This window comes from Podarcis muralis, chromosome 9, assembly GCF_964188315.1.
Source record: "Podarcis muralis chromosome 9, rPodMur119.hap1.1, whole genome shotgun sequence".
Lineage (NCBI taxonomy): Eukaryota > Metazoa > Chordata > Lepidosauria > Squamata > Lacertidae > Podarcis > Podarcis muralis.
The window spans coordinates 41,982,425-41,993,324 of NC_135663.1; the positions used below are offsets into that span (position 1 = coordinate 41,982,425).

General features: G+C 39.9%; 2 protein-coding genes across 2 annotated transcripts in view; one reads left to right on the plus strand and one right to left on the minus strand.

Annotated features, from left to right (window-relative positions):
* RXFP1 (relaxin family peptide receptor 1) overlaps nucleotides 1-5,928 on the plus strand; it is a 31,926-nt gene extending 25,998 nt beyond the window's left edge. The window contains exons 15-18 of the mRNA XM_028744414.2: nucleotides 614-843; nucleotides 955-1,365; nucleotides 2,295-2,513; nucleotides 3,326-5,928. Of these exons, the coding sequence (XP_028600247.2) occupies nucleotides 614-843; nucleotides 955-1,365; nucleotides 2,295-2,513; nucleotides 3,326-3,588 (1,123 nt within the window). The 3' untranslated portion in view covers nucleotides 3,589-5,928. The remainder of the gene's footprint in view (nucleotides 1-613; nucleotides 844-954; nucleotides 1,366-2,294; nucleotides 2,514-3,325) is intronic.
* A 1,392-nt stretch (nucleotides 5,929-7,320) lies between these two features.
* C9H4orf46 (chromosome 9 C4orf46 homolog) lies at nucleotides 7,321-10,535 on the minus strand. Its single transcript, XM_028743099.2, has 2 exons — nucleotides 10,329-10,535; nucleotides 7,321-8,540 (listed from the first exon to the last, which is right to left on the minus strand). The coding sequence occupies exons 1-2, from the start codon at nucleotides 10,455-10,457 to the stop codon at nucleotides 8,385-8,387; spliced, it is 285 nt and encodes a 94-aa protein (XP_028598932.2). The 5' UTR covers nucleotides 10,458-10,535; the 3' UTR covers nucleotides 7,321-8,384.
* Nucleotides 10,536-10,900: the final 365 nt, after the last annotated feature.

Below are 10,900 nucleotides of genomic sequence, written 5' to 3' on the forward strand. Positions count from 1 at the left end.
GTTCGCCAGAAGCAGCTTAGTCATGCTGGCCACATGACCCGGAAGCTGGACGCCGGCTCCCTCAGCCAATAAAGCGAGATGAGCGCCGCAACCCCAGAGTCGGTCGCGACTGGACCTAATGGTCAGGGTCCCTTTACCTTTACACTTCATGCTACACAATTTCTTGTGCAAAGCCTTATGCATCTCTGTACATAAATATAATAACTGTTTAGTGCTTGGACACACTGTCATCGGGATTGTTGCCATAGCTAATGCCAATTTCTACAACAAAATATAAAATCCTATATAGAGAGGTTAACTAATATTCATATACTGTACATGAATATGCAATGTGTATTTATCAAGCATCAACTAAATAAAATTCAGGTCATTTTTCCAACCAGTTCTCTTCTTAATCTCAGGGTCATGGGTTTGAGCCCAAAATTGGGCAAAAAGATTCCTGCATTGAAGGGTTTGGAGTGGATGACCTATGTGGTCCTTTCCAACTGTATGATTCTCTTTACCTTATTTTAGTTTGTACTAGTTCAAGGAATATATGCATTGTATTATAAGGCATACGATCCTGTACATCAGAGATTGATATGCAAATTCCCTCTGCTTTTTTACCCTCCAGATATTTCAAAAAATTCCAGTATTGTGGCTATGCTCCCCATGTACGCAGCTGCAAACCAAATACTGACGGAATCTCCTCCTTTGAGAACCTCTTGGCCAGCATTATACAGAGAGTATTTGTCTGGGTTGTGTCTGCTGTCACTTGCTTCGGGAACATCTTTGTCATCTGCATGCGGCCTTACATTCAGTCGGAGAACAAACTCCATGCCCTGTCGATAATGTCACTCTGCTGTAAGTATCTAGGCATGCCTCGCTCTTTGCTAGATTTTCACCAGAGGTTATTTAAAGAGAGTGTAAATGAGGCTAGTACAAATAACATACAGTCACATGTTTTCTCCATAGGTGCAGATTGCCTCATGGGAATATACTTGTTTATGATTGGAGCCTTTGACCTGAAATATCGTGGGGAGTACAATAAGCATGCTCAGTTGTGGATGGACAGTATCCATTGTCAGCTGGTGGGATCTCTGGCTGTTCTATCTACAGAAGTATCCGTTTTATTGCTAACCTACCTGACTTTGGAAAAATACATCTGCATAGTTTACCCATTTAGATTCTTGAGGCCAGGAAAATATAGGACAATTTCCATATTAGTTCTCATCTGGATGATAGGGTTTGTAGTTGCTTTTATTCCACTCAGCAATAAGGATTTTTTCCATAACTACTATGGCACTAATGGTGTCTGTTTCCCTCTCCACTCTGAGCAGTCTGAAAGTACTGGAGGTCAGATTTATTCTGTCATAATTTTCCTAGGTAAGTAAACCCCAGGTTCATTTCTCCCCAAAGCAAGTCCTTTATGTTCATGACTGCCCTGATCCTGTAATTATCAGTGCCTCCCTCAGGCCATCTGAAGCAATTTGCATTTTTTAAGACCTGTGTGTTAAATTCATGTCAGATTATACATAATTTGGACAGAAGACCCTATTCTAATCTGCTCATACTCTGAATATGGATGCTCATCTTAATGTCTGCTTTCATCTATGAAACACAATTTTATATACAGTGGTGCCCCGCAAGACGAATGCCTCGCAAGACGAAAAACTCGCTAGACAGAAGGGTTTTCCGCTTTTTGAGTCATTCCGCAAGACGAATTTCCCTATGGGCTTGCTTCGCAAGACGAAACGTCTTGCGAGTTCTTGCAAGTTTGTTTCCTTTTTCTTAAAGCCACTAAGCCGTTAATAGCCGCTAAGCCGTTAATAGCCGCTAAGCCACTAATAGCCGCTAAGCCGCTAATAGCCGTGCTTCGCAAGACAAAAAAACCACAAGACGAAGAGACTCGCGGAACGGATTAATTTCGTCTTGCAAGGCACCACTGTAGTTTTTCTTAATTCTCGTTTTACAGCACTGAATATTCATTGTGAAATAATGAATTTATAGGTTAAATCACATATATTACTGTGAAGAACAGCTGTAACCTACAAACTGTTTAAACCATAGAACTCACGCAGAAGTTAGCAAGACTAAACAAGAGTCAATTAGTCTGCATACATTATTGTTAATGGTGTTTTAATGCTGCAATCTAAAAAGCAGTTACGTCCAGCAAATGTGGACTTACAGATAGATATATTTCAGTTCTGAACCTTTTACATTTGCACACCATACATACTAGTCATCATATTTTGAATTCTAACCTGGCAAAGAGACTCCTAAATAGAACTAAAACTGTTTCTATTTTGCAACAGGTGTAAATTTGGTAGCGTTTATCATCATAGTATTCTCCTATGGAAGTATGTTTTATAGCGTCCATCAGACAGCGATTACTGCAATGGAAATCCAGAATCATGTGAAGAAAGAGATGACCCTTGCCAAACGCTTTTTCTTCATCGTATTTACGGATGCACTATGCTGGATACCCATATTTACACTAAAATTGCTTTCCTTACTTCACGTAGAAATTCCAGGTATTGCCAATTTCCTTCCCGATTTCTCTGTTGTTGTTGTTTTCAGTCTGTAATAGGGAACTCAAGGGCAACTTACTATTCCTGGACCATAGAAGAGGCCAAGTGGGTAAATCTAAAATAGTGTGGGCCCTGCATTTTAAAAAATGCACCATCCTCATCCTTTAATCATCCCTGCTCAGAGTTCCAACTGTCTATGCCTGCTTCCAAGACACTATAAGATGTAAGCTCAATAATGCAATAGTGTCCTTCTACTGCTCCCCCTTGTGATTTTTTCTTTTCTAAATGATGCTTAGAATTCCATTTAACTTACTTGGAGCTCATTGCACAGGGACGGGCTTTTTGCCCCCTTTGTTTTTTGTGAGATGTTAAAATTGTACTTCTTGGGCTTCCTAACAGCATGCTAACACCTCCCAATTCTTTCTCAGTTGCTCTGTTTGGCTCCAGCCCTTTGTAGTCAGCTACCCAATTTTACTGTTGGAGGAAATGAGGCCTATTTACTCTAATGCACATTAGAATATCAATCAATACGTTCAAATGTTTGGCAAGATTTGAAATGTTGCATATATCTACAGTAATATCTGGTCTAGTAACATCCTATAGCATAGGTGGGGAAAACCTTTGGCCCTCCAGATGTTGAACTACAACTCCCATCATTCCTGACAATTGGTCCTGCTTGCTGGGGTGGATGGGAGCTGTAGTTCAGCAACATCTGGAGAATCAAAGGTTCCCCACACCTGCCACAGCATATGCCACGTTTGTTAAAAACACACAGGCACAATTAAGTGAATCATGTTTTTCTCCCTTCCCTTTAGGTTCTATAACTTCCTGGGTTGTGATTTTCATATTACCAATAAATAGTGCCTTGAACCCTCTTCTCTACACATTAACCACCAGGCCTTTCAAGGAAATGATTAATCAAGTTTGGCACAATTACAAACAAAGAAGATCCTTGGGAGGCAAAAACAACCAGAAAATGTATGGTCCATCATTTATCTGGGTAGAGATGTGGCCTACGGAAGATACCTCACCAGAGTTGACAAATCCTGCCAATTTTACAGATTCCTCTGAGAGTTAAGTAAGTTGAAATTCAGCAAGCCTGAAAAAGACACATGAAAATGATTCAGAACAAGTTAAGTGCATTAAGACTTGCACACTCAGCACTGTTATCTTGAAGATCCTGCCACATAAAGCCGCAAAGAAACAGACCCCTTGCTCCAGGCCATGGAATCATTTTTAAGCATGACAGAAGACAAACTACTGAGCTACCATGACATGCATCTATTAACAACCTTTAGAAGAACTAGCCATATGGAGAAGAGGTTGGAATTAATGGGGGAAATGCTTATCCTGGTGAATTTGCATTGTGGAATTGATGAGGAAATAGAAAGTGAAAGAAACTTGGTCAGAATGTAAGGACTACTTTACATCTTCTGACAGTTCTAAAACACTTTTTAATTTGCAAGGTTTGTGGTAACAGTTCTTCTCAGTGACCAGTATTATATCTAACTTGTAGGCAGTATTATCTAAAACACCAACACAAAAGCTGAAATGTCACAAATTATTTAATATTTATAAATACAACTGGGCTACTTTAGTTCCGCAAGTCTGAAAACAGTACAGTACAGTTTAATATGGGAGACAGCATTTTCTATTTCCAAGTTCACAAGGTGAAGGAGCAAATAAATATAGGAATGGCAATGAGAGATTTCATAGATGTTTGCACTGGATTTCTCAAAGGATTTAAGAATAGAAGTTATATAGTTGCACTTTAATGTTTACAGATTTTTGGATTATCTTGAACTTGGCTGAAAAGAATGTTATTTTATATCTAGTTTCTACTAATATGTACATATGTTGTTGTTTGCAAATGAAGCACTGCCTGAGGAAACATGATCCAATAATATTTAAACTCTGTTTAAACTATATATTCATATACAGCTATTTATGCTTAGCTTTACTACTGTATTTGTGAAGATTTGGAGTTCATTAATGTAAAATAGTTGTATTTCTAAGTAACACTGTCTTATTCATTCATTAAATACATATCTATTCGACCCTTCATCAAAAAATGATGTAACAAAGGAGAGTGCAGTAATGAACAGGAAAACAGTATCTACAATAAAACCATCAAAGCTATTAAAATATCACAATAAAACCAACATAAAATAAAATAAGGAAACAGACCTTAAGTCTCATCAGTTTGTAGATCTACAAAAGCCTGATTAAAGAGGTACATTTTCAGCTGGCTCCAAACAGTAACCACTGTTAGTACTAGCACAGAACAAGTGTCGCCACAGAAAACATCCAATTCCAGCTCATAACACAGTGTCCTTTTGCAATCAGTTTGACCACAATGTCCTCTCCTATAGATTTTAATGCATAGGCATGTTATATAAGGACAGGTGCTCTTCAGCTATTTGGATCCCCAGTCTTTAACACCATGGATTGGATCAAGTAACATACAGGCAGCCACTAAAGAGCCTTCCTGCGTTCTGGGTGGTTGCATTTTGCAGACCATCTACAAGAGTAGCTCCAGACAGAATGCATTACAATAGTCCAACTAGGAGATTGTAAAGGTAAATGGACCCCTGACGATTAGGTCGAGTGGTGACTGACTCTGGGGTCACTTTATTGGCTGAGGGAGCCGGCGTACAGCTTCCGGGTCATGTGGCCAGCATGACTAAGCCGCTTCTGGCAAACCAGAGCAGCGCACGGAAACGCCATTTACCTTCCCGCCGGAGCGGTACCTATTTATCTACTTGCACTTTGACGCGCTTTAGAACTGCTAGGTTGGCAGGAGCAGGAACCGAGCAACGGAAGCTCACCCCGTCGCGGGGATTCGAACCACCAACCTTCTGATCGGCAAGTCCTAGGCTCTGTTGTTTAACCTACAGTGCCACCCGCGTCCCCAACTAGGAGATTACCCAAACGTAATTACTGGGGCTAGGCTAACACAGTCCAGGAACAGTCAGTTGGTGAGTGAGCCACTCTGGGCCACTGAAGACACCTGAACAACCAAGTGACAATGCTGGATCCAGGACTATCCCAGGCTATATATCTAATCCTTTGTAGGCGTGGTTTTTAGTTGCCCATACCTTAAACTCTGTGTAAGAGCCACTTCAAAGCTCTGCTTAGATGCTCACATACGATGACAGCTATGTTAATAGACAGTGGTCTGTTATGAAACTTAAATCTGCATGAAGCTAGGCAGGTTCCATCCACCAACACCTCTAAATAATTATATTTTTACTGCTGCTTTGAACGGCTAGTTTTTGTCTGTTTATTAGATATGGGTGTTAGCTGATGCTGGTTTCAGTAATATTTTTTACTATTTTAAAGCATCTGTTTTTAAAAGTGTACAATAGTCTATTTGTGTATATTTTTGTAAGTTGCCTTGGAAAACATTTTGTTGGAAAATCAGTCTATTTTTTTAATAAAAAATAATAAAGCTTGTTGCGTTAACTAGAACTGAAAGTATTCAGAGCAAGTTATTCAAAACAGAAACTGTGAAAGAATTGTGTAACTTTCACTTCTGAAAGTGATAAATTCTGGATTTTTTCCATGATGTTGGTAAAGTGATGGAAGGACAAAGAATAATGTGAATATGTGCATCTTCATCTAGGACTTGATAGTCACAAATTCTGATGCTCTTGCCCAATAATATGGAAATGTAAAGGCTAAGTATACAGTATACAGAAGGTAAAGGTAAAGGGACCATTAGGTCCAGTTGTGGCCGACTCTGGGGTTGCAGTGCTCATCTCGCTTTATTGGCCGAGGGAGCCAGAGTACAGGTTCCGGGTCATGTGGCCAGCATGACTAAGCCACTTCTGGCGAACCAGAGCAGCGCACAGAAACGCCGTTTGCCTTCCCGCTGCATATGGGTAATAAGGTCATTCATTAAATCCTCCAGTTTAACTATTTCAAGTGTTGTAAGACTTCTTAACACATTACTTACGTGTATGGCATGCACTGTTTGAAGCCAGAGCAAGGCTACATTTAGCTCCACCTTCCAACAATTATACATTAAACAATTGTCTGCAGAGAAACACATATGTGTGAGCAGCTGCTTGTGCTGAAATATTTCCTTACAGACAGCTATATTAATGTAGTAACATCTAGGTGGAAGAGTGACCCTGCTCTAACTTGAAACTGTGAGTACCCTACATCCAAGTAACATGTGACTAGGGCTATAGCAATCATTCACACACACAAGATTGCAGAAACTCTGGGTGGATGACTTCATATGTTTTCTGTTGTAGCAATTATAATGCACTGTACTGGGCGATGTATGATTTTTAATTGTATTTTTATTGCTTCTTTTTTTCCTCATACATTGTGTGTATTGTATTACAATCCAGGAGAAATAAAAGCAATAAAAATATAATTTGAAATAAATACAAATATTTAATGCAATGGATGTACCATCTCCCATCTCCAACCAAAAATCCAAAGAAACAGCACAGAGCACCTAAATGGTTTGGGGAAACCTCAGGTTATACTGTATCTACTATTCTGTAGAATTTGATTTGGTGTTTCTTCCACAAACTATAGGAGTCATTAATATATTTGAGTTATCATTAGCATGGGTTTTTGTTCAGCTGGATCAATTTATTCTGCTACTACAGTTTTGATTGGAGTTTTTCTAATTGTCTGGCCTGCTATTTTCAGCAAAGTCTCCATATCCATAAGCCTAATAACCCACTTCAAGGCTCTAGAGCCACAATTAGCCCATATTCAGATAGAGGCAAATTTTAAGGTATACTGGCTACTTAATCTGAAATGCTAGAGAAAAGACGAGTCTTTCCAACCTTATACCAATATACTTTATTAATACAGTAACACTTAGATACACTGAATTTATTTGGAAATGTAATTATTTGTTTTCCTGTTATTTAACTTACTTAAATGCTGTTTCCAGGATGAAAACAAAAGGCAGGTAATTGGGTTGGATCCAGAATGTTACCTGTATTTACCCAGTGATTTCAATCTGTACAAAGTACTAATGAAATCATCATATTCCTTTCAATGGGGCTTAATGCAACTAAATTAATTTGCATACAGTCCTTGTTTACAAATAACATTGTTTCCTCAATTTATATTCAAAGTATCAGATTTACAATATGCTGGTAAAAGATTACACACTGTCATATATATTTGAACCCTGTATGTCATTAGAACTGCACAATAAATAAGAGAACTTGCATCTTTTAGCAGGAGATAAAATTCTATGATCTATCATGCATAAGGCTCTATACTCAGTTTATTTTGTCAAAACATACTCTGATCACATGTTCAAGATAGAAAAATATGATTTAAAAACTTAAGAATATATTGAAACAGTCAAGAGACTAAGTAAAACAGCAACCAGTTTCCAGACAGCCATAGTCACACCTCTTTAGGGCAGAAAGTGTTGAATGTTACTTAGTTTAAGAGGATTAAACACAGCTGTTTTCCATACAATTAAATATTTTAGCCTAACAGTCCATAGACCTTATACAATGAATTCTATGGGTGTTACAGTCATCCATAACTAGTAAAATTCCAAGTAACAGTCAAATGAAACTCTTAATCACTATTTCAGTCTGATCTCCAGCCCTTTAAGAAAAATATTTTTACAGCACATACTCCTTCAGTCGTTCCCTAGGAACAAATTATCCAGTATGGTGAGCATGCTTCAAGGTATTTAAGGGAGCTGCTTTGTTTGTAGTAAAACCACCGTTCTGTTTTTTCTTTGCAGATTTAAAATGAAGGCTTGTTGAAGTAGTTCTATCTCTCCATATGAAGGTAGTAAAAAGTGTTATGTGCTGTTGGCCAGTCTTGCCTTTAGTTTCCTTAAACAGTTAAAACAGCAATATTGTATGGGTGTTCAAATCACTCTGTGGGTTTCAGGGAATTGTATCCTTCTTTTAGAAGACTCCGCCATGTTTTAAGAAATCTAGCATGTTCAGTACATTTGGTTTCAAGTTCTTCTACCTGGGCTGACACTGCAGACGTGGCCTCCAAAAGCTTGGTGAGTGAAAATGCTGCCTGCAATAAAAAGAAATTTTCAGTTTCCGCAGCAATTATTATTAGAGTTTACTTTCCGTCCTAGATAAAATGCAGTCCATTAAAATGTCATTTTCTAGCTACCATATCTAAAAGCAACCTTCCTTCCAAGGACACATATTTGATGGTGGAGGAAAGGCCCTCTTTCCATTGGAAGAAAGGCCCTCTTTAATATTTATTTATTTATTTTTTTTGCTTAATCCCTACTATTGCATTAAATAAGAAAACAAATAGCCTTAAAATCTAAAGAAATATGCCCAAATAATTAAAACTGCGAGAACTCGAAAAGCTTCATTTAGTTAATTCATCTGTTGCATTATTTTATTTATAAAAGTATTTCTATACCAACATGTCATAAAATATCAGGGTGGTATACAATGTTGAAACATAACACATCATCAAAACAATAGAGTTTATCAAAAATGACTGGCTCAACAAAAACTACACAGCTGCAAATACATGTACGTACACCTGACAGTCAAAAGCAAGTATGGATGTCTGCCGATGAGTTTTCCAGAGCATGGAACTATCAACAGTAAATGCCTAACTTCTAGTTGAGTTGGATGATCTGTGATCAAGCTGGGGTATAAGGATTCAAATAGCCCTTAAAATGTCCTAGGACCTGAACCCATGTTGTTCAGGGCTTTGTAAATCAACACAACAGCCATGAACCTGGCCCAGTAACATATGGGCAGCCAGAGCAGATGTTCTGACACAAGTGTCACATGCTGTCACCCATCTGCTCCCATCAGCAGTTTAAATGTGACATTTTGCACCAACTGGAGTTTCTGGACCAAACCGATGTAGAGCACATTGTAATAATCCAGTCTCATGGTTACCAGTGTGCATGGACTACAGTGGTCAAGTAATCCCAATTCAGATGCAGCTGTTGGTGACGTACCAAAGCCACAGAGGTTGCTTGAGCCTCTAGTGGCAGCTATATTTCCAGGAGTAGCCCCAACCTAAAGGAGACCTGCTCCTTTAGAGGAACCGCAACTCCGTACACAATAGTCAAGTGGTCCACAATCACTTTACCACCCATCTCATGCCAGACATTTAAAAAATGGCAACATATCTAGCAAGTTCAGTTCAGTTTACTCATCTTTGCTTACTGAAGGGGGAGATAATCCTCTTCTGTGCAGAGCTCTTCTCCAAGAGGTGGAGGCAACTGCTAATACTTATATACTGATCAACCAGGTTCGGTTTCTCTGCAGTGGGGTCCCAGGGATGTTTATTAGGAGAGAGCCCCCCTCCCTCCCAAACAACGCTTTAAAAATAATGTTATGTTGAATTGTTAACTCCAATGATGATGATTGAGTTTTGCAATTTAAGTGCTTCTGCACTCTTTTTATCTATGCAGGATTTTTATATCTGATCGTGTTTCCCTCCCCTTTCGCAAGCCATTTTATTATTTCTTTCTTTATTATTATTATTTTTATTTATTGAATTTATGTACCGCCCTATACCCGGGGGGTCTCAGGGCGGTTCACAGAATAAAATCAAGATATAAAACCACAAAATACCTAATAAAAACAAAAACAACCCAATAGCCCCCCCCAGCAACAAGAAGTGGGGGGGGGGGTAATAAGAAATATATAGGATTGCACACCCCCCCGATGCTGCTGGGCCACTCACACGTGCAGACACGAGGAAGGGCAAAGACTTGTGGCCTTCCGTGCAGCAACCCATATACTGTGTGATAGGAGAATGCCAAGGGCCTTGAAGGGAGGCCCAGCAGAACAAAACCCCGAAGGGAGGAAGAAGACTCACGTCTCCCAGCTGCATCTCCACCATCTCCAGTAGCCCGCGAGGCGGCTCTGCCAGCTGCTCCAGGGGTGGCGTGGCTCGGCCGGGAGCGCTCCTGGCCGCGGAAGAAGTCACAGTCGGCGCCTCCGCCATCCCGCCGGACTCAAAATAACCGCCACTCGCTTCCTCGCCAACTGCCGCGGGCTGAGTGGGAGGCGGGAGGCGCGAGGCCAAAGCCACGCCCACTAGCCCGTGACGACACAACTGGAGCTCCGCCTACAAAAATGGAAATAAGGGCTCGCCTCAAGCAATCTGTCGCCGTTGCCTGTCACTGACGTAAGGGGTTCAACATCCGCCGATCACTCTCGGTTACCTCACCCTTGACTCCATAGAGAAAGGAAAAATGTAGAAGTGACCCTGAGCAGGGCAAACTGGGCAAAAGAAAAAAGGAAAAAAGAAAGTCGCTATTGGCTATGATGCCCCATAGGTGCAAGCGTGTGGTCAGTGCATTGTATTTGCGTGACTGCTAGGGGAATAACTCGGGAAAGTTCAATACCTATGCCCTTTTAAAATCTGTTACTTTTGGGGGGGGCTAT